Below are 24,480 nucleotides of genomic sequence, written 5' to 3' on the forward strand. Positions count from 1 at the left end.
TTCATCGCGCCTAATTATTTAGAAATTATATTGTTATTACGTAGAACGATGATTATTCCCGCCCCGTTACGTGAGAATACAATCATAGCGCGACGAATGAGCATGCGCCGGTAATAATGCAATACACCGAGGAATTGCTCTCCGTGAAATACGATAATTTTATCGATTGTAGGCCGCACCTGCCAAAAAGCATTAATATCTCGGGTAACCTGCGGACAAAAGACCGTTTTGCAATACGAGGGAGGATTGAACTCGTACAGATTAGATAAGGCCAGTCGTGTAAAAATTCAATACCGCGATACCGCACAGCCGAAGAAGCCGGCGAATTTTTCTGCTTTTTAGAGGCGCATCCCGGAGATAAACAAAACTCATAAGAGTAGGCCGAAAAGGATTTCGCGATGCAGCCGCCGCGTATTTGTTGATTTTTAGGTGAGGATTTGCCTGACACTCATGACGCCGCTGAGTCGTTATGTTGTCACTCGAGCTTTGCGGATAAAGAAATCGGGTTAAATTCATAATTTAACTCCCATTTGTCTTTTTGTGTCTTTCTCTCTCTCTCTCTCTCTTTCTTTTTCTTGCCTGTGATAGTCGTTAGCTGGAGTTCGGAAATATCTTCATATATGCCATTCCTACGTATCAATTCGGTACTTTCGATATCGATTACGACTTTCGCGTATCTCATCGGTTGGAGTATCTTCTTTGGTAGCGCCATTAAGCGCTGACCAAGACCGACACTTCTAGGAAATGTTTAAATATTAAGCTTCTCCATTTCTGTCTATATCGAGCAAGCTCATATGTTGCGGGATCAATCCATATTCGTCAGAGTCGCGGCGACAAAAACGTCGAGAGAAGGATCGTAGTGACGTCAGGCGACGGCACGGAGTAGAGAAAAATTAAGAGAACAAACGGTAACCCTGAATTATTTTCCTGTTCCCGTCTCGGTTCGATTTGGAAGAGGGGGCGACAATAATGACGGTGATTGCCACGTAACAACCGTCCCGGTTACACCGTGGTTTACGTCGCGACTTTCACGCGGACCCCTTCGATACATATTGCTCGTAGTATTTGAGACCTCTCGTGAAAACTATCGCGGGTTTTCCGTAAGCGCCAGCCGCGCAATGATAACGACGTAATAGTTATTAGTTAATTTAACCCATTGCCGGTTCCATAAACGTCGAAGAAATTTTTTTAATACGTATTGTATAATATATTTATACGTATTGTATAATATATTGAATAATATATTTATCGAAAATATTATTATTTGTATTAAAAAAAAAAAAAAGAATTACGTGTAGTTATCTAGTGAAACGTACATAAGCTTACCTGGAAAGTTACGGAAATAGCTGGTATAACCGGTTAACACTGAGCTTCTCTGGTTACCATTCGATGCTACAGCTTACGAAATCGTGTCTCATTTCTTGTTCACTTCTTGATCGATAAGCAATAAGAAACAACTCTATTACATTGTAATCGATGTAGGCGTAATACTGATAAAATATGTTACATATGACTGAATATATGTTTTACTTTAAAAAAGTAAAAGATATGTGGAATATACATATAGGGTGGAAATAAAATTCTTTCTTTTTCTCAAAGTGTTCTTTTTCGCGTAAACGCTTTATGACAATAATTAATTCGCGTATTACGCGAATAAATATAAATATTCTTAACGAATATGCAAAGAATATCAATTATTTTAATTTTTATTGACTGACGACGGATATAAATGTTTGTTGCCATAAAAACATTACAGTAATCTCTTAGCCGTTACGAGAAAAGTATGTGGCTGTATTTACATTAGTTCAATTACAATGATTACACTTAGGAGTACGTGCTAATTTATCTATATTACATATGTATATAGTCGCATCGATACAATAAATCGTAAATTATCAAAAGGTCAAACACCACAGTGGCAGTGGTCGTAATTATTTTAAAGACAGTTCGAAGCGCGATCGGCAATCGTGGATACACATTTTGTCGTCATCAAATCGAAGGCTATATTAAAAATAAGGCAATACACAAATCGTAATCAACGTATTTGAACTTTTCTTATAGTTCATTTCTTTTTCGACGCACTGAACGAACCTAAATTCCGTATCCCCTTTTCGGAGATCATTCGACGCATTTTGCGGTATTGAGAGATAAGCTTCATTACGATTTCGTAGCAGAACAGTAAGAACATCGGTTTTCTCTGATCAGCTGGTTTACTCGGACGTGTGTCATTCTTATTTACATTGGGTATATTAACGTGTACTTACATGAACGGTATTAAATATTATACAAATGAATAATCGTGCAGCACAATTTCGGTGACGGTCGCGAATTTTTCCGCTGTTAATTACGTTACTTTATCGGCTTCGACGACATGGCACGTCGATATTAAATCGAAGAGTTTTAAAGTCAGGCTCAAAAAAAAATTAAGTACGCGTCAGACAGAAGATATTAGCGAAATAAGATATAAAACAGTTTATAGAAATGTAATGCGGTTTAGAGGCAGGTTATTCGATCACATGTTTGTTGCAATTACCTTCTCTAATGGATTTAGAGAAGTGTCGAATTTGTCCGCATGTTTTTTTTTTTTGGCACCGTGAGTGATCTAGCTCGGTTATCACGATATAGTCATATGCGATTACATATTTACAAAATTCGGGTATTGCCGTTCGGCTAAGATAAATCTTGTTTTTTTTCTTTTTTCTTTTTTTTTTTCTTTTTTTGATCCTACACGGAGAGAACATTATATTACAATCATCGTTTTCACCGTAATGGTGTTGGTCAAGCGATTAAACTATTCCTTTTTCTTTCTTATTTTTTTTTCCCGTTTTTCTTTCTTTTTTTTTTACAAGTACATGTACAGTATTTACATGAATTCGAAAAAAGGAATGTAACGTTGTAATCGCCTGTGACGTAGTAGACGGATCGAATAGTAAGACATAAATTATTTATTATCTCGTGTGTTAAGCTGCTGGGCCATTGTCTTACTTTATAGACAATTGCGAATACTTATCGATAACATTTAAGTTTTACTACGTGCATTGCCATTGATATTATAAGAAATATCTTAAACATTGAAAATTGTCGAGAACTCTTCCTAATGTTAGATTCACTCAAAAGTTGCGAACTTGTATGAAAATGAGTTTGTCGAAAATGTAGAACTATACATGATAAAAAAATGTGAACGTAAAACCGACCGGCACATTAACGTGGATTAATTTTGCGCGAGTGCGTGCAGATGGAATTAAATAAAATTGGTGAGAGAAGGAGAGAAAAAAAGAAAGTAACGAAAGCGCAGGTATATAAATCATAATTTTTATTATGAAGTTAATAAAAAAGAAATTATACGAAATCGTCATCTGATAGGTGGAATGTGCAGATGTTTATAAAATATTACAAAGATACGATGATGATTCATACATAAAGAGACTAAAAAGACTTGCGAATTCGTTCGAATACGGTGTTGGTGTAAGAATATATATAACGCCGTTTATTCAGAAGTTAGTTCGAAAGTAAAATTGATCTCGGATTTTCTGAAGGACGGCTGCAGCGTAGATCACTTGCGAATAACTAAAATTAAACTGTTTAACCAGATCTCTGGCTCGATCTCGTGGCAACGATTATACCCTTATAAACCTAAGTAACTGATATTTAACGACGCAACGCGAAACGGAGAAGCGCGATAATCAACGTGCTTGATCCGCGGGTAATTAAGGAGTAAAAAATAAGGCAACCTTGCAATAATAACAGTTAAATTGCTACGCAGTTGAAATACCGCAATGGATTTTTTAAATCGTAGTTGGTTTGATTCGTGTCACGCAATCCGTACGTTGCGAGATTGTTTGTTGCAGTTGTTTCGAGGATATCGGATCGAGTTAACAGTTTGAGTAATAGGATCGGCCGGGAATGTCGGGCTTAGCAAATCGTTTCGACGATTTTATATTAAAAGGAGAACACTGTAAAAACAATTATACGGATATAGTGTATAAAAAGAATGTCATTTCCAGAGTATTAATCTTAAAAAGCACAGCCTTTGCTAAACCCGCATTCGCACTAGCGTTATTAGTTATTATAATTATTTAACTCAACGTCTTCGTACGGCGAAACGAGTGACTAATAAATCGTCACGGATCACAGCACCGTAAATTCACGGCGAAGTTCCTCGGGTGAGCCGACATTAAACTCGTGCGGCGAATTTTGCGAAGTAACAACAACGTTCTTTTAACGAGTGTCTCGTTAATTAATATTAATTAATATTAATATATTCGGCAATCTATCATGACGCGACGAGACTTATAGGGAAGCGTCTTAAGAGAAAGATATTGGAATGTATTTTGCATTTATGCTCGAATCGCTTAGCAACAGGTTATATCGTGCCATTGAGATTGACACGTAAATCGACCGAAGAAAAAGGCATTCGTTGATTTGTTACTTTTTTTTTTTCTTTTTTTCTTTTCTATGTAAACGTTATTTAAAAGAACCCTCTTTCTATATCAATTAGGAATTTCAAACGATCGTATACAACTTGCATCGTATAGTCACAAATGTCGCGAACGTAAATGCGATTTTTGATGCGAGTCAGCACGGACCAGCCGCGTTAAGAATTCCTTATATCCAAGTTTTCGTAAAAGCGCTTTTTCCGTTTTTTTTTTTTTATTCGAGGCAAAGAAATAAATTTTCGAAGATTCGGGAGAGTCTCGTGAAACATTTTCTTAGCTATTCTCGCGAACTTTCGTTCTGTTGTTGCTAAGTTCGAGCATAAATAAATACGTAGAACCGTCGCGCGTATCCCAGCACACAAGATTTATAAATATTAACAGCCCAAGTTAGCACGTTATGCCACCCGCGTCTACTCGCACAGTACAATGCACGTACGTCATATGATGCACGTACCCCATATAATTTACTGCGGGACATATAAAACGCGTCCCTCTCGTATTTACCATCGACCCTTCAGCAACATATGTCGAAGTTCCCCGATATTATCTTTACGCTAAAGTATTCCATATTGATGAACATCCAAACGAATATACATTTGTTACCGTAAATTGTCATTTCTTTTTCTACTTAATTAAATTTTATCGTCTATGAATTTCAACAACAAACTCCCGGTCGTTAAATTGTTTTAAACTGAATTAAAAAAAATATATGTAATAAAATATGAAAATAATTATCGTCACAAGTTCGACCAACTTATTATTCGCGTTCGTGGTCGCCATAGCGATAATTGTAACCGTAGAGCCGAAGAAGGGGTTTCGAAATGCTTCTCGATACGCGATACGTGCGGTAGACACGGTGTACGACGGACACCTGGCTCATCGATGGCGGAATGGAATGTATGCAATCAGGGGAAATCGATATGCCCGAGGTGGGCACGGTAAACCTATTACTGTATCGTTTTTGACGACCGAACAAGGGACGATTGAACAAGGGAATGGTTATTGTATACTTGCGTATGGCTACCGTTCTATATCACGGCGGAGAGTTGTTGATTCTTATGCGGTGAAGCCGAGCTTTCTTCTTCACCGCGCCCCCACGACGACGTCACGTTGATCATATAATGTCTCGACATATTACGGCACGCGAAGCTCAGGCGAACGCGGTCGTTAATTTTTTTCTATTCTAAATGCGCGAAACGTATCGACTTTCCTCGTTTCCGGAATAGAAGCCGGGATTCTGCAGCCGACCGTGTCCCGCAACGGTCGAGCAGTTCCGCGCCAAGTCCGAAAGAAGCTGGCTGCATCTGTCTAGCACCGCTAATGCGTTCATATTTCATGTACCTTTTGCGCGATTGAGTTTTAGTTGAAAATAAACTAGTAAGAATGACGACGATTGACGTCGGTGCAACCGGGTCTGCGAATTATCTGCATTTGCGGGCTTGATTAATTAATTCTGATTGACATTTCTCTCTTTAAATTATGACCCCGATCGGATTATTGATAGAAATCGAAAATGCGGTTAGCCGCGATTAGCGACGATAATCGATGTTGATGCAATCAGCCCTAAGGCGTCTCGAGAGAGGTCGAATTGCGAGTACCAGACACCCTGGATGAGATTCCATTGTTTGCCCTAGTATCGATTTTCCGTAATACCGAGTCCGTTGCTTCGAGTGTCACTTGTGATCGCTTGTTGACTCGCCGGTTTGAGAAGCCCGGATATATCGAAACGAATATATCCGACTCAAAGATATCCACCTCGTATAATTAAACGATTAAGTCAAGCCAGATCTTGCCACGTTTCTGTTACTTAGGCAATTCAAGTTACGTATTTCGGAGGTTTTTATTTTTTATTTTTTTTGCAAATTTTAATAACTCGAACGAAACTCAATCCGCGATTTTCGAAGTATTCCGTTTCGATCACACTAGATTTTGTAATTTAGTTTGGATTAATTTTTTAAGCAATTCAGAAGCGAATGCCTGGGTCTCGCAATTCTCGAGAGAACTATTTTAGCGTACAATTTTTCGTAAAAAAAAGTAAATACATTTCGCTGCCAGCAATGTTAAGATGAAACATCGAGACGTTCTGCTCTCGCGATGAGAACAAAAGTTACATCAGACATTTCGGGACGATACACTGCGACACATTCGTCGAAAAACCTTCCCGCAAACACTTGCGACAGTCTTCTCGTCGGTGGCATTTGATAGCGAGAGAAATTAATTTTAATTAGTTAATTAAAAGAAAAAAAAATATATATTAATTTAATTTAAATTTACAATTAATAAAGGTCCAATTTTAATTTATGTGCACTGCAAACTAGTGATTCTCATTTCATCATAAAAAAGAAATAATTACATTGCTATAAATAATCAGCATGTATACATGTTAAAGCAATTATTCATTATCTCGGGAAATTACATCGTCTGTATTTGAGATGAAAAAAAAATATACTCGAGAGCGGCGCGTTAATCACCGCGCGAAAGATAGGAAGGAGTGTCAAAGACAATCAATTTCTCTCGTTATTCGACAATTCAGATGATTAATCGATTGGACGGTACAGAAAGGAGAAGAGCGAGTTCGTCGCGCGTGAATGCGAAGTTTCTTGGATATTTACAAGTCGAAGGGTTCGAGCGGGTGTGAAAGCGCAGCGCTATCGGCGGATCGGATTATCGTCGAAGAGTCGCAATCGGCATCCGGTCGTCGGTGGTGCCTCGATCGTGAAAATCCTTCGCGATGCGTCCGTTCCTTTTTTTTTTTCTCGTCCGAGAAATGATCCGATCAATCCGCTCGGCGGAGCTCCGAGTTCGTGTCGAGACCTTGTAATTCGATCAACGTAGCCGGCTAGCATCTATGAAGACAAGATGCTAGACTGCCGTGGGGGCACGCGATTGTCAGTGCCACTTCGCCTTTTGCGCGAATATATCCGCGCGCAGATTTTGCGCGAAGCAGATTCCCAGAATCTGAAAGCAACGAGAGACTTCATTAGCCGTTTTGCCGCGAGAGATTTGCGAGAATTAAAAGAAATAGAAAAAAAGAAAGAAAAAGAAAGGGAAGAAAAACACGTTCTTTTAGCATTTTTATTAAATATTCACGAATGGTTGAAATTTCTTAATAGATATCCGATATCGTCTAAAAGTGGAATTAATATTTGTTCTATTTCTGTCTTCGAGACGGTTTCGAAAATATATCGTATTATATAATTCTTGTTGGGTTAATTTAGCAGAAGAATTAAAATGTTAAGTTATTCGTGAAACCGCACATCACTCTTATATAGAAAGTAATTAACGTATGAAAAAGTATATTAAATTAGAGTTAGTGAGAAATAAAAATGCTGAAAGTATTTACGTATAAAGTACATTGAGAGACACAAAATATATAAAATTTATCGGAACAAAGTTGATACTTTTTTTTTTTTTTTTTTCAATCAAGTGGGAGCTATTAAAATTAAATTTATTCCGCTGTTATTTATAATTTATTCGTGCTACAGCGAATGCATTACATATACATCTATCAATTTTGAATAACTGGAGATGCACGTGTAGATACACAATTAATATGAATATTTAAATCGTACGTCACATCGAGATGCAATTGATAAATTCTAAACAGCAGAAATACAACGAGCACTATCAGCATGCTTTGAGCAATATCAACATCTACTTGACACATACGAAGTAACGATAAATCTCATTACGCAAAGTAAGCATGAATTTAAAGTCCTTTAATAAAACTCAAGAGAGGCTCAGTATATTACACCGATAAACACATTTGCGCCGCCTGGCTGCGTGTTATTACGTATCTCGCATCTACTTTACGTCTTCCCGCGCATAACGCAGCGAACGAAACAGCGGTAACAGTCAACGTTGCAGGCACGGGTTAAATCTCACCTTCGGGGCGTGCAACGGTTCCGTAATGCCGAGCTGCGGTCCGCATCAACGAATATATCGCGAGAAACGTGCGAGAATCTCGTTTTAACACTTTGAATCAATGACGGCAATCTTGAGCGACGTAGAATACATCTGAATCGCAAATTGAAAATTAAGCAGAAGCCGCGCCGAGAGTTTGAGTTTTCCATTACGAGCTGAATTTTAAAAGAATCTCAACTACCGCAAAACGTTCGAACTCCAGCGTTAAAACAAAACGTTCCCCGAAAACCCCCCGGAGCGCGATCTCCATCTTCGCGATCTCCGCGATCTCCGCGTCTTCACAATTGACGGTTTTTCATTTAATTGAGACGGATCGGGCGCGCGGATTCAAAATGTTAACTGCCCCGCGTGTCAGCGCGTGTTTCCACGTGCTCGTTAAAAGTTTATCGATGCGTACCGAGGCTCGTACTTATGCTAATGCGTGTTACCAGCATGTACCTGAGTGAACGCTGTGCCAACCGCGCCGCTGGCAATCGCGAGGAGATTTCGCTCTATCCATTCCTCGCCGGCCTGTATGCAACCTTTTTCGTAAATCACTTTGGCGACCTCAAAGTTCTGAAAAAAAAAAGAAAAGGAAACGGCTACTTCGCTTACCGTCGGCTGTCCCTTCCCCTCTCCTTCGCTATTATCATAGTTGTTAGTCCAGGACAGTTTCCCGATGGCGGTGGCATTAGTTCCGTGAAGGTTTCCGCAGAGAAAGTGAAAGGACAGCTGCACCGTTGTTTATGTAACTCAGGCTTACCGTCGATCGCGTCAATCGGTTGTTATTTTAATGCGCACGTGTCGCAATCCTTTTAAACGTTTGTCGCGACGCGGAGCGTTTCGCCATTTACGCGAATTGCGGCAGCAACAACCGATTCCGGTTTCAACGGCAGTCAATGATTTAAGTTACGACGTGCAAGCGTGACTTTTCAATTCGAAAAATCTATTGATTCGAACATCTTGAGTTATACCACCGCGACCTTACGATGTAGAATATCGATCTTTTATGAATAAAAATGCCGCGCCGACTCGTCAATATCTCGGATAAAATTATGACACGCTCGAATGATCTCGCACGTGGCGCGAAACTCGTTTATAAAGAGAGCGAGGATAAAGTGCATGATAACTCTCGGTCGCGACGTTCAGAACTCACGAGAAAAGGTCAGGACTCGGTCCTCGGTTTTACATCCCGCCGGCTTGATCTCGTTTCCCGTACCGCTAAGTGAAAACTCAATAAGGTACCTGGCTCAGTCGGCGCGTTTTCTCTCTGCGTTTTTCACGCGACTCCGCCGCGAGAACTATATCACTCGGTGGAAAGCTCGTCTAGAACGGGCGAAAGAACAGTAACGTGCGTTATATACTAGAATAACGTTCTTAAAGGAGCGATATCTCGACTCTCGGTCGTGACCCGGGCAATGAATTTCTCCGTTTAAGTTTTTCAATGAAGTTTCCGGTAACTTTAATTTCCACTCATATAAAGGAAGCAACTAAATTTATTAGGCACGAGGGGGAGGTCGAGAGGGCTTGCCGGAGGGGCGCAAATCGAGCCGGGATCGTAAAGCGGATCTAAAGAAGGAGCGTAACGGGAGGAAGGGGAATTTTGAGCGGAGAAGCATAGGGCACGTACGTACTCGCGAAAATATATATACACGTTACGGTGATGTGCAGAGAGCGGAAAGAGGAAGCATATATGGGGCATTTACGAGGTCGGAGAACGGAGATGGGCGAGAGGGAGGGAAAGAGGAAACCTAAGTAACAAGCCCATTCTGTTACGTTGTGCCTCTCGCGTTTACTTTCAAGGAGCTAGGGAGTAACTACGCGAGGCTTTCAAGCTGCTACTTCATTTACACCCTCCGTCCTTTTCCGCCGGGCAACTTTTCGTCGTCCTCTCCGTCACCTCGATACCCGGCTGATACTGCGATATTGCGCGACTCCCTCATTAGCGGGGGCGTTAGATGCCCTAATTACTTAAGAGTTTTCGCCCCCTCGTTTCACCCCCTTTCCCCCCCGCGGCAGCTGCTAATTTATTCCGACTCTTCAACGTCGTACGCGCGTGTCAAAGCGGGCCAACGATTCGCGCGATGACAGCAGCGAGATTGGAGAAGACCGAAGGCGGAAAATAGACGACGGCGGTCTGGTGTGTATCCAACGTGACTTTGGTTAAGCGCAGTTAATTGAGGCCCTGACGGGGGTTGGCGTAAGCTACGAGCGCGGCGAAAATTTTTCCGCGCCGAGAAGATTAATTTGACGGTGGGAAAAAAGCCTTTCCGAGCCAACGTGCTACTCGTCTTTCGCTCGTCTCCGCCGTTCGTTCAGCTATCTTTGCCGACATTTCTCACCTTCGCGACGAAATTCTCCTCCCGTTTTTCGGACACCGCGGGATAGCGCGGCGACGGCAGCCCTCCCTTATTTTAGCGCGCTATAATCCACAGTATTAGCATAGATAACATCGCAATTCTAGCACGGTACAATCGCGCACGCTAGCACAGAGATAAGCGCCCGGTTATAGCGCGGCATAATCCCGAGGCTCTAGTGTAGCAGTATAATCCTGTGAATCTAGCGTAATATGATTTTGTGCCCTGACCCAGCTGTTTGATCTTCAGCGCAATTCCGATCTATAATCACATGGCCGATACTTTATTACAGCGATGCATTGCTTCGCGACAATTTTTTTTTTTAGTCGACGCGAAAAAATCAGCGTAAATCTTGGCCACGCGGCTATTTTTCTCAAATCAATTAACTATCTCGTTCGCTAATTTCGTAACTGTGTGTTGGCGAGCCGACGGTTAGGTTAATCGCAATTTAATAGCAAATTTAATTATGAATCTCTCGATAATTTTCGATTAAACGTGTCAATTAATGTAATATTAATGCGCGCCAGTTTACCAGCTGATATGTCAATGAATGCAATCTTGTTGCAATGTAATTGGATACGAGCGCCGTCGAAACGCACAATAAAACTCGTCGGCCGCGAAATTGAAATTTGAATAATTAGCACGGAATTAATATAGCCGCGCGCTAAGAGCGAGAGAGAGAGAGAGAAAGAGAGAGAGAAAACGATCGTGTTTACGACGTGTTAACCGGTTCTTCGGACGTTTGTTGCACATCGGGATGGAGTGGCGTGATCGGTCTGGCCGTCAAGATTATACAGCAAGTTGGCAGTAATTTACCATACTGATTATGAGGAAGGAAAAACTCGTATTATTGCATCGCGTGCCAACTTTGTGTGCGCAAACGCTTTTATAGAATAGCTGCACGCGCTCGTAACTTATCCTTCTATCTTCATTAAAGTAAATAACGCGCTTAACTATGCGGAAAGTGTTGCTTTTGACGGAGGAGAGGAACCAATGCGACAATCGTTCGAAGTCGTGCGACATTTCGAATCGCGAGAAATTAAAAAAAAAAAAAAATTGCACAAATTTTTTTTTTTTTTTTAAGTATGAATTTATTTTAATGAAGACACTTGCATAACGCACTTGCGTAAATGAATCAGTCGCAGTCCTTTCCTCACGTGGATCACAAAGTTGTTTCGGACTCGGCTATATTTCGATGGTTTTGCATACCGCGCGTTTCGTATGACGTTTTTGTTTGGAAGCGGGGTATTTGTAGTACTTACCGTATCGATTCTCCCTCAGCTGTCACGTATCGACACAAAATGCATTGTCGAGAATGCGATATACACGTCATTGTTCTGATGCTTACCATACTATCTGACCCATATATGTATATATATATATTTAAGCGTACGTAATAATAGTGTGACAAAACTAAACTTGACAATGCAATAAGCATACGCCATTGAACAACGTAACCATATAGTGAGCATAATTAATAAACGAGAAGAATAGTAATACCAAATTTGTACAGAATATCGTGGAACATTGCCGGAATGTAATCGAGCCGCCCGATGCCCTTTTTATCGCGCCGATCTCTCACGGATCAATTCGAAATGAAGATCCACGCGATAAAAAGGTATCGGGTCTCGCGGTTTAAAGAACATTCGCCAGTGATTTCCGAGAAGGGATTCCGTGCAGAGTCTCGTCACATGTCTACATCTAACATACATGCGGTCACGTTCGCAAACGGTGAAAAATCATTTTCAGCGAAGTAGCCGAAAAACTGGGAAATCACGACTCTCTCGCCAGTCGCGGGCGACACATCGGCGCGGAAAGTATCGCGCTTGATAGAATTAAAGCTTTGGCAGCAAAGCACTTTGCATCGGTCGGTCGATCGCACCACCCGGCCGCCGGTTCTTGCCCAAGTTTACCTTTTCCGGTCTTTGCACCGCGCGTCGGCGTAAAAATGGATCGATCACCGCGTCTGGAATATTCATCGCACACGTACGCCCCTCGGAAAAGTAAGTAAGGCGGCGTTATTGAAGCGTAATAGCCTGTGTTAGACTTGCGGGGTAACATGCTCGCGCGGATGTCACGCCGAGTGCAACGAACGGCAGTCCGCGCTTTTCCTTTCCGTGACGGTGGCGGTCGCGCTATCAATCTCCGTGCTCGCGAGCGTTATATTGGAGCGGTATTTCTCCCGCCGCGAAATTCATACGCGCGGCAACTTCCCCCTGAAAAACCGTCGTATTTCTCGCGAGATTCTTCGTTGAGCAATTCCGCTCGAATAAAATAGGAACACCCGCGGAAATAGAAATATCACTCGCGGATATCTGTTTACGCAGACAACCGCGCTCGGAGAAATATATCGGAGGACTGATCGCGAGATGGAAAAATGCTTCACGAGATCGACGTCTAAGCGTGTCTATCTTCTTTCGTTTGATGCTCTGATTTAATTTTTGGTTTAGCGCGCGTGACAATGGCACTTTGGAATCAGTTTAAATAGTTTGCGGGAAGGCGATCGATCGACGCGAGCCAGCGAGTTGATCCTTAAACGTACGAAAGTTGAGACTTCCCTGTTTAACGGACGGTAATTTTTGCTCGGTTCAAAGTACCTGCAGAACCATGGTGCTGACCACGGTACCGGCGACGGGCACGAGGTTCAGCTCTAGCCACTCCTCGCCCGCTCTTAGGCAACCCCGCTCGAATATACTCCTCTCTCCCGTCTGCCCCGGGGGGGTAAATAAAAATGGTTTAAAAAGCCGGTAACGCATAAGGGTGCCTGCTCGAGCGCGGGGACTCAAAATTACGCCATCGCTCGTGGCTGTGGTCCACCGATAACGCGAGAGCAAACATCGATACCGCGGTTCGTCCTCTCCCCAACGACGGCGTGCTCTTTGGGCGTGAATGAGGGAACGACTCCTCTTAATCGCGACCCACGGCATACAAACGTATTTTTATCTCGCCGCTCGAAAGCCCACGGAGCACGCCCCCGGGGGAGAGAAAAACTTAAGAGGGTTTATCGACTGGCGCGCAGGCATAACTTAGCGGTTTGAATCGCAGGGGAAAAGTAAGAGAAATGTAATAAGGTGTTCGCGATGCTCGCGCGCGCGTGGAACGATCCGGCGTGGGCTGCGGGATGCAACGAGATGGCGCACACACGTCGATTCTTTTCCCGCGGATAAATTTTCGAGAGAACCGACGCTCGCGGAGATTCGGCCGTATCTGCAATTTTTATTTTTATTTTGTAAGTGAGATAGTGAGCGGGCAAACGCCGGTAGCCGTCTCGGATAAAATTTTTATCGATTTATCCGCGATACCCCCGCGCGCTCGTAATGTGTCAATAATGTCGGTTTAATACCCCAGCTCGGATAAGAGATTGTTCGTTATCGTTGCTTATTTGCTTACGTTTTATCGGGTCGTAACGCATCGCGGCGCATTAACGGTCGCCCGACAAAAAATATCATTAAGCGACGACGGCCTTTCCTCGATGAAAGCGTAATTAGCGAAGGGGCGGACTTCGGGACCATTACATCGGGCATGATATACGTGTTCTTAAAATAAAGCCCCTGCACAGAAGTTCTTATCCCTTTCGCCCCGGTTCTCGCTTTCTCTCCCTCCGTCCCTCCGGACTCTCAACTATTTTCTCTCTAATTAAGTTCCACAGTTTCTTGACCCGGATCGTTTTTGCCCGCGCTTGTAGACATTGTGTAATCGTGCGCCCGCGCGCGGAACTACCCCGGAGAACTACCGCTATCTCGAATCTGGTCTCGCACGATAGAGCGCGATTCCAAAGACAAATTATTCGGCCCCTCCGAGGCACGTTCCACTTGGTTTACCGTACTTTCGTAACGGAGGCGCAAAATGACGCAAGTTTCGAATCGGAAACAAGGCGAAACTAGAATACCACGGTCGGAATGCCGCGGTGTCGCTCGTAATATGTGGACGTGTAAGTATGTAAATTACGTTAGTTAACGAAACAGGTAAAGGGGGTTTACTTATTAATTTAGGGCATGATCAAAGAATAAGGAACGCAATAAAATACGAGGTAATTAATCGAAATTAATACGCGGGAGGTCATTATTTTCGTATCTTTAAAATCAATGTCAAATCATTAAAAAAAAAAAATTAATTAATATCAGCGATAATTTTAGAATAAAAAATATATTTATATATACTTACGTAGCTGGGCTTCCTTACGTCATAACCGCATTGTTTATTTTTTATTATTTCCTGAAACAAAATAAAATTTACTTTTCAATGGCGTAATTAGTTCTATCGGGAAATGATTCTACAATGCGGTGGATATCGCGAGTGCTACGTTCAGTATAGGAAAAAATTACATTAGGTTTTCGCTTGCAACAGCTAAAAGGCACGCCGCACGCTTCCCTCGAGCCTATGTCGCTCGACGAACAATTGAAATAATTGTTGCGGTCCCAGTCCTTCGGGCCCTCGATGCCGCAACATTGCAACTGCAAAATGAGACGACAGGGTTATTATATAATGCGCTTACGCACGTGGTTTATTGATTTTGCAAATATTTATTTGGGAAAATCTTTCGCCAGTAAGTGTGACGCACGCTGTACCGTCAGTTAATATTACGCTACATGCATTTGATTAATCAGCTGGCGAGGGCGCACAGCGTATATCGCGATATCGTATAATTAATTAACCATAGGAATATTTGTGTTTCTCGGTATGACAGCACCGCCGTGGATATTTCACGTTTAATTAAAAGGCATAAAAATAAATTACCCAGCGCCGAAGTGTGTTAAGTTCCGAGGGTTAAAAACAGCGAGTCGATATCACGAATTCAATTATTAACAGAGCGGTATGCGAACGCGTCTCGTTTGTCATTTAGCATGTATTTCAGACGAATTTAATTAATCAGGCGATTTATTATCGCGATATAAGAAGCGACCCTTGCATGAAAGTGAATATATCGAGGAAAAAAGAGAGAATGAGAGAGAGAGTGGAGAACACGAATTAAAAGTTGAACCGTCGAAGGACGCATGACATCAAACGAAATTTCGGCAACTAATTTAGCTGATTTGTTTTCGGTATTTTATTTGATTTGAATTATTCGTGTGGTAACGTTTCAATTTGTTCCTATCAAATATTCATAATACGAAACGCGAGCGGACGGGCAGGCGGAATATTCATACGAGATGCGAATGCGAGTCGAGTATTGAGATACGAGATACGAGTTTCCGATTGTAGCTGGATTTAATTATTATTCGCTCGACGGGTGGTACAGGTTGCATCAAGAGAGACCGGCAGCAGGACTCTCCGCGATTCACCATCAATTTCTCTTTGAGCGAGAGCCTCGGTCGTAACCGATGAAGCTTAAACTGATCGAGCGTGTAACAACGTAACCCGCAGATAATGATTAGAGTTGATGTAAATGTAACGAAATCCGCGTTTCAATCCGTCGTTATCATTAAACGACGTCCGAACGACAGCGGGTAAAATTAATTGCAGCTTTTCTTGGCCAGCTCGCGCGCGGGCCGACGTTACAGACTGAAATATTCGCTAGGAAAAAGAGTCTACTCGAGATTTCTCCACGAGGAGAATCTCTCCCGTTTGTCGACGCGCACGTCTCTCCTGATACTTCCTGTATATCGATCGCAGCCGGCCGAGTTGAGCCAATTGATAAGTGGGATGGCGACGGTAAATACGCTCCGCGCCACCGCACCAAGTCGAAGTACTAAGCATTTCATTAACCACCTACAAATGGTACCGAGTGAATCCCGACGGGGTCAGACAATGCGGTGTATGGCAACTCGGTGGTGCCTCGGTTTCCCCGGTTTCGCTGATGGGATTGCCGGAATTACGCGCCGGCATACCGGGCGTCCCTATTGAAATCTCGTAAGCCACAATTGGTCGACCGATCATCGATTAACGAGTCCGTCAATACCGTCGCGTCTGACCGAAATCGACCGTCTCATATCTCCAGATCGCCTTGATCTCCCATCTCCCAGAGCGCCCTTAAACGCAGCGTTCTGCTCAGTACCCTTTTTATTTCCGCGCCGTAATTATCTTCGGTCCCTGCGGTCCTCAACAATTTTGTTATCGGACCACCTTCGAAACTCGAATGTCGATGCAGCTCTTACGAGCATTAATTTAATTAATGCAACTTTTAATAGCTGTTGATATAATTGAAAAATATGGTATATTATTTTATCTACGATATTTCGTTTAATTACTTTAATTTGTTAGAACTCGCGAACGCTATTGTATTATCGTTACTGCGCGACGATAGTTCGTTGGACGCGATGGTTCGCCGATGATGGAATTGTGGTGGTAATTCAACGCTTGCGGATTCATCAGCGGTCCCGAAGCCCGCCGCCCGCGCATTCAAACATTAACCGAATTAGTTCGCAAATGTTTCCGTATGTGCCTGTGTCGCGCAATAATTTATGTGTGTATACATATTGATCGATGGATCCGACAACCTGCGTCGCGTTCGCGCGGCTATAAAGCGCGAGGTTCTCGTGAAACGTTTCGGCACCGACTCGTCCACTTTTTGCCGAAACCTAGTTTCCGCCCGACGGATTCGTCGGTTAAATTAATTCCCCGCGACCCGGATACTTGCGCGGGAATCACTGTCACTTCGTAAAGTACGGCGAATCGAATGAGATTTTCGGTGGATCCTGGCCCCGGTAATAACGCGCGGTGCAACGTGCGAGCACGTGTGCGGTTCACCATCGACTAGCTCTCACTGATAGGATTACCGAAATTGCGGCAGTGTACCCGGACCAGTTCTATTGAAATCTCATAAACCACAATTGGATGACCGGATATCGATTGTCGAATACTACTATATTACGCGCCATTTGGGCGCCGCTAGCTCGAGGATCTGGTTCTCGGAGGATTTTAATCGCCGCGGCGACTATCGATAAAAGCTCGCGTGCGCTCGCGTCTCGGAAGCCGCCTGACCGCACGATTTACCCGCGCTACTTAGAAATGCGAGCACGCGCTCTTATTAAGGCCGGCCGGTACACGTTTCGGAGCCCGCAATTCGATATTTCGACGGGGTAACGAGCGTGAGGGAAGTGCACACATCGAATTACTCGAGTTACATTAATATAATAAATAATTCTGATGTAATTGACTTGCCCAATCTTCCTGAATCCAATCGATGAGATTCTGCTGATCGGGATCCTCTCTGTAGTGAATAATGAACGCTTGGAAGCCTCCCGTAGCTTGTGACTTTATCTGCGCAATGAATAAGATATAAATTAATCTCAGTCCGCCTTTTATTAATCAATCGCTAGTCCGGGGGTATGTTCTCGAAAGCGATCCGTCCCACTTTCGTAAACTCGAGACGAGGGAAAAGTGCTCGATGTAAGGTCGTAATCCCTGCGAAGCGTTATGACGATTTCTGGTACGGGGGTATTATTCTCTTAAGACAATTGACGGGCGTCACAGGTGCTGCGGGTGCAATTGCTCAAGGACGAGTTTAACTTTCCGTCGGTCGTAACGTAGAACAGCCGGGCATTAAAGCGCGAGCCGCGCGCGAATACGGCGGTGCGACGACGGCACATTTGTTGGTTGTCCGAAAATTTTCCACCGGGAGAAAATTCTCGTCATGTTTAAAGGATACGGTTAATGGAATTAATTAGTAACCCAGAAACTCTCTTGCTGCATAATTATACGCAAACTTCGCCGGCGCCCAGCCTAAGCCGTATCATACGTATGCGTCTTCCTCGCGTGCGAACGTAGACATATATCCGGAGAGAATGAGATTGTGAAATATGCACCTATGAGCGAGAGCGAGGGATTGTACGATACATTCGGCATACTCGCTTTGATAATTCAGCCGCGTTTCTCACAGCTACTGAATTAATAAACACGGTAAGCAGAAACGATTACGAATGAACGCAGAGAAACTATGTATCTCGAGGAACACTTGTCTTGGAAATGTTGCGTATAATTCCGCAGGATAAATTTTAGTAAAGCTGTATACGCCGCGGAATATCATCTGCGCGAATAATTAAATGCTCACGGGGTATGCACAATATGCAAAACGATGCTGAATCGCATAGCCGTAAAATAATCTATAAAATATCTCATTTTAACATTTACGGAATTTTCGTGTAACATTGAGTATCTTTCGATATGATGCGCATACGTATTTATTATTTTGGCAGCCTCGCTGTAATTATTGAATGGACATATGAACATTACGTAACCGATTTTTGTAAATTACCTACATAAAGCCGCGCGATATTTACCCAATCCTTGAAGATGAACCCCAGAACACCGGCAGTCATTTCCATCAGCAGTAATAGCGCCAAAAATATCGCGTACTGCAACACGCAAAATGAATGTTATCAAGATCCCACGGGAAAACAATCACCCGCCGTTATTACCCATTAGAATTATTTTTTCAACGATCAGTCTTTTTTTTCAAGATGGTTTAAGATTTAAGAGTCCACCGTAAAAAAAAAAAAAAATAAAAAAGCTCATAATTTTGCGCACTTTTAAATGTTAGTTTCTCAAAGGGATGAAACGTTCGTTTGACACATTGTATAGTTATAGCATAATCATGCGTAGATACCGGGCTGGAAGCCCGATTAAAGTTCTTAGTTTCGAACAATGTCGGGCAATTAAAGGAATCCGGGAATAGGGCTTAATTGAATCTCGTGGGACGCTCACCGCGGCGAGGAGGCATGTGTTCTCCCGTAGCGCGCCGACGCATCCCGTGAAACCGATGATAAATGTCACTGTACCTGCAACAGAATAAATGGTATCAGGCACTTCGTCATCGCGCAAAATGTAACGCAAAGAACGCGAATGCATTCGTCAATGTATCGTATAATCGTGAGTTACGAGCGTGGGTTACGCGCCGTCCCACCGGCGAATTCATTCCCGCATCGACATCCCGGTGGCGTGAAATCCGGAGATATATTTATAGGCTCGCCGAGTACTGTATGAAAAAGCCATGAAAACTGGAAGCTTAATCACGGCGCAGCGCTGCGCCGGAAGGATTGAAACAGTTCGTTAATATCGGGCGCGTTCGGGAAAAAGATTCGTTTAATTAACATTAATTGAATTCGAAATCGATAGATTATAAATTAAAGTCTTCAGGTAAACATGCACATTTACAAATTAAAGTACATATTTAATGTATTACTTTGACGTTACAATCAGTTGCAGTATGTGCTATTTTCATTTTAATGCACGCGCATATTAATTACTTTACACGCGCGTGTGTGTTTTATTATTTTTATGTGCTTTATTTGGTCTCTGTTGGCTTTAATTTCGCCCGCGTAACGACTCTGATTCACGAACGTAGTCCGCGTATTAGTTACACGTAGGTTTGCGGATGCTCGCAGTTATACAAGTAATTATATTAAAATTCCTCCGCGTTCCGGTTTAGTTTCGTGAGGGTGCATCATCAACAGTACCGCCGCTGCATCGATAGTAATGCGGAATATTTATGAAATTATCTGTTGCCCGCGAACGAGCGTGCTCCGCGTAATGAGTGCTAAATCAATTCCGAAGGTACAAAAAGTTGGCGAGCGAAATTCGCTGCTATCGCTATTAATCAGCGTTGCATTCCAGCGCGCACCGGGGCACAGAAAATATTTGTCGACTCTTAGCAGAGTTTCAGCGGTGAATCTTAATCCGGCAAGTAAATTTTATATATACAATTTCGGCAAGTTTGTTTGAAACAATGCGGAACAGATGTTCCTAAACGACGTCGACGTTGCGGCGTATTAAAAAAATTTTTACAGCTACGTCGGTAGAAACGATTATAAGTCAAGCTCGGCGCTATCGGACTTAATAAATTTTATCTATCATCGAAAGTTATAAGATTTTAGAACGTGCTCGGGAAATGAGGGAGTAACTTTTAATCCGATGGTAAAGCAGAGACGGGCAACGTAGAACGGAGCTCTTTCAAGTAACTGAATAATTAGTCCAGACTTACTTTCGGAACTTTTGTTAAGCCTCGCCGCGAACTAGAAGAAAATGGCAACGATGAAACGCTTTGCGCTTGGACGAAAAACTCGATGAAGAAAAACGAAAGGCACGAACGTGAAAACGTGTATCTACTTAAAAGTGCAGTTGAAAATTTTTTTTATACTGGAACGAATATACTATTACGAGGTCTTTTTTTTTTTCACCCCACATTAAGTACGGTAAAAATGTAAAAGCACGAAATCTATTTTGAATTACATGAATTAGTCATTATTACATTCGTTGCCGTCGGAAGTTAATATTTGATACGCTATTATTGTTTCGTAAAGGTTGCGGGGCGGGTCAAGTGCGAAAGAGCTTTGTCGTCCCTGCAATATTGCAACGTTCTTTTATGTTGTATGGTAATAAAATTGCACGATAGAGGAGTGCATACGTTTGATCTCGGCTCGCAACACGCGAATATAACGGCGAGCGTGAGCCGATAATATCTATTTTGATTTTATATTTTTGTTGACTAAAAAACAAAAAAGAGGACGTGCACAAAGTGATCGGTGCGCTTTTCTTTCGCGAGCGATTTCGAATCGATTTCTTTTGCAGCTTGATTTTAATCAGATCTCGTTCGATTCGTACAATTAATTTTGGTTTTACCTGCGACGCGCGCAAAATTACGGGCGTTTGTCGAGAGCGTTTGCATTCGTAGTAACATTCGATTAGGACAAACATTCACAGACGGAAATCAAAACGTGGCGTTCAATCGCATTTATTTAAGCGAGGAAAATAAACGTAATCCGGGATTTAATATTTCCCTTTGCACAGGTTGGCGATTTATTTGCGATGCCGCGCGATTTTGGCAGGCGGTAATATTAATAATTGTAGGCGGATTTTCGAATGCGTACTTTCCAAACGAGCTACGCGTTGGGATTGATAAACCTCGACCGTGGATTAATTTTGCAAAATATATATTTACAAATGCACATTGGAGAGAATTTTGGAGAATAATTGTCGAAGTCGAAATTAATTTTGTCAAATGGCAGAGACGTGTTTGCGATTTATAATACCTGCGACGTTACCACAATTGTTGCGAACAAGCGTTAAAACCGTTAATAAAAAAAAATCGTAATACGTATCCGGTCGCTGTTATAACTTTCAAGTAGTGTAGCTAAGTCTAAATCGTTGTTATCTGGTAACCGTTACGCTAAATTAAACGCAAGCCGGAAGAGGTAGAGTTACTCGTCAAAGTAAATGGAAGTAATTGGAGCATGGGATAATCGAAAAGCCAGGCTCAAGTCGATAGAGTATGCTACGCAAGTACGAAATAATTAACAAGCGCATCGTTTCCCCAGTACACAAGGTGCGCGTAATGAGGAGAGGTCCATTAGTTCGACAAAAATGCGGCTCGAACGCCGGCCGATACTCCCGATATTTTTCTCAACTAAATTTTCTTCCGCGATTTCGCATTAAGATTTCCAATAGTGCCAGAAGCGCTCCGTTGATGTTTCATCAGCTCCAGCGAAAATTCGTAATCTCAAATACGACCGGGCAGAGCAAACATTTAGCGACTCGAAGTCAAACAATGGGATAGTTTGCCGCTCACTTCGGCTCTGTAAAATTAAACATTAGTGCCAATATCGTTTTGAACGGTAAATGTTAAACTAATAATGCTCGGCTTGCATTACAATGGCGTAATGAACAGCGAAATTAACTAAGTACGTTTCGACGAGGTAGGAGGATCGTGAAAAATTTCTGTGTACGATGTATTATTATTCTTTTCGCTTTTTTGATTTTTAACCGTCGTACAAAATTTCACAAAAATATAGGACAGTTTTTTCGTCATTATCAAAGTTTAAAGGATCGATGGTAGAGAAGGCGACGATGGTTTCTCTTGCCATCGGCTCTTTTGAGAGAATTGTTTTCACGGACACGGAGCAAACAAATGGATGAGCTTGCGCAAATCGGTTCTCACTTTCGTCCCTGGGCGGTTTCCCCTTGTTCTTTGGCGTGCCGGATCACGTGCAAATTCGATTTGAACCCGCGCGATGTCCCGCGGAGAACGTCGTTGGCCGTGCCCGCTTAGATTCGGCTGCTGGGCACATTCCCGGATACATTCTCGCCATCACGACTCGATGAAACCGCGCGCGGGTTACCGCTCTGAAAGCGCGCGGGCGGCTTTCCAGAGCGGCGGAATCTCCGGGAATCCACGTGTACACACTCGATATGTAATCCGACTCACAGGCATTGCGTTTCGTGTCGGCGGAGAGCCGCGGAATGTCATCTTCTACGTTCGGAAATGCGATGTAACGCGGAGAGAGAGAGAGAGAGATAGAGAAAGCGAGAGAGAGACGGGGAGATACAAACCGAAGAAACGGTGAAATAAATCGGACACGGATCTCGTCCTAATTTTATGTCTGTCGCTTCGCTGCCAGCTCGTATCCAATTAAAACTTTGTCACCCTGTTGAGGAAAGAGAGGAGAAAGATAGAGAGAGAGAGAGAAAACAGAAGGGCTGCAGCGCGCAATCTGCGTCTATTTGCCGGTAGAGCACGTGTATTAGCCCACGGAATATTACATTCACGTCGCGAAACGGGGAGCGAGCATGTGATGGTTAATGGAAACGTATCGAGGGGGACGGTAGCGAACGCGCTTTCTGTCAGCGCGCCCTTAACCCTTCCGTATCCGTCGTATCTATTTTAATTAGTGTTCTCCCGGTCCGCCCCGAAGTCCCCGCAAGATCCCATATTTCAGTAATATTTATAGTCTTTCGACAAATGTTGGATATTGAATATTTTTCGTTGAGAATCACTCGACGAGGAGGACTCGCGGGAAACGGAAAAATTAACTAAAAGTCTTCAGTTGCTTAACGTATTAATTTTAATAGCAAATTCTTTCAAGCAAGTAAAGTTTTTAAGAACAAAAGAAAAAAAAAAAAAGAAAAAAAATACAGTTAAAGTACACGGTTTTTAACGAATTTATTTTTCTTAGAGAACCTAAACTATTCGGAAAGTTCACGACTACTCGGACACCTTAATTTCCGTCTCGCGCCGTGCTGCGCTTCTCGGAGAAGAGTAAGCTATCGCGCTCTCTGACTTTATCGAAATTACAAATCCGCGCTATTGTTAGACGACGCATTAATCGACCGCCGCGCGAAAGGAAACGCGCGAAATATCGCAGGCAAATTAGAACGTACGTTGTCCTCGGGCGACTATTACGAGACTATCCGAGCGGCGTTAATACAGAAATCAAGTTACGGCCGTGCGGTCGTGCGAAATGTTTTCGCCGACGGGAACGATAGCCTCTCCGCAAGCAGTTCCGAGGAAAAATTGCGATCGCCGTCTCCAGGGAGAGGCGATCCAGGGAACGAGCCATATGTTGAGAGAGTCGTGATTCTTACCGTGATCAGTCGGCGCATTTATATTAGAATTTATTTTCCCTTTTTCTTTTTTTTCTTTTTTCCTTTTATTTGGTCGTACGTATTTGGGGGAATTTCTTAAGAACGTTCGTGTAGAAAATTTTGAAACTAAAGTTTGGCTTGGCGCCACTCGAAGAGAGCCGTTATAACTCTCCGCGCGTTTCTGTGAGTCGTGGAATGAGCGGAAGAGAAAAAGGGAGGGTAAAAAAAAAACGACAAAGACCAGTACTCACCGACTAGAATGAGGATAAATGCTGGATCGAGTGCGACGTTCGTGAGGCGGGACAGGTTGTTGAAGGTGTCCTTTTCGGTCCATGCCCAGACGCCCACTGCCATGATGCCCAGACCCAACCACTGCGACAAAGAGCGAGATAGAGAATGAGAGTTAGAGATTGGCTTAAGTGAAGACGAATATCGGCGGTAAGTTTCAGCTAACCGGAAACTTCCCTCCAACTGTTTTCGCACCGTCT

General features: G+C 42.9%; 1 protein-coding gene and 1 long non-coding RNA gene across 12 annotated transcripts in view; one reads left to right on the plus strand and one right to left on the minus strand.

Moving 5' to 3' along the window:
- The window catches only part of LOC139102738 (uncharacterized), a 365,092-nt gene that overhangs the window by 14,636 nt on the left and 325,976 nt on the right, over positions 1-24,480 (plus strand). The window lies entirely within an intron of this gene.
- Tsp26a (Tetraspanin 26A) overlaps positions 1,689-24,480 on the minus strand; it is a 90,197-nt gene continuing 67,405 nt past the window's right edge. The window contains exons 2-10 of one of the 3 annotated variants that reach the window (XM_070656846.1): positions 24,244-24,364; positions 19,340-19,413; positions 18,916-18,990; positions 17,798-17,896; positions 15,022-15,150; positions 14,861-14,911; positions 13,294-13,404; positions 8,799-8,915; positions 1,689-7,394 (exon numbers count right to left, since the gene is read on the minus strand). In XM_070656846.1, coding sequence (XP_070512947.1) covers positions 7,326-7,394; positions 8,799-8,915; positions 13,294-13,404; positions 14,861-14,911; positions 15,022-15,150; positions 17,798-17,896; positions 18,916-18,990; positions 19,340-19,413; positions 24,244-24,364 — 846 coding nt within the window. In that variant the 3' untranslated portion in view covers positions 1,689-7,325. The remainder of the gene's footprint in view (positions 7,395-8,798; positions 8,916-13,293; positions 13,405-14,860; positions 14,912-15,021; positions 15,151-17,797; positions 17,897-18,915; positions 18,991-19,339; positions 19,414-24,243; positions 24,365-24,480) is intronic. The other 2 variants (XM_070656843.1, XM_070656845.1) reach the window with 2 other exon arrangements.

This window comes from Cardiocondyla obscurior, linkage group LG05 (genome assembly GCF_019399895.1).
Source record: "Cardiocondyla obscurior isolate alpha-2009 linkage group LG05, Cobs3.1, whole genome shotgun sequence".
NCBI lineage: Eukaryota > Metazoa > Arthropoda > Insecta > Hymenoptera > Formicidae > Cardiocondyla > Cardiocondyla obscurior.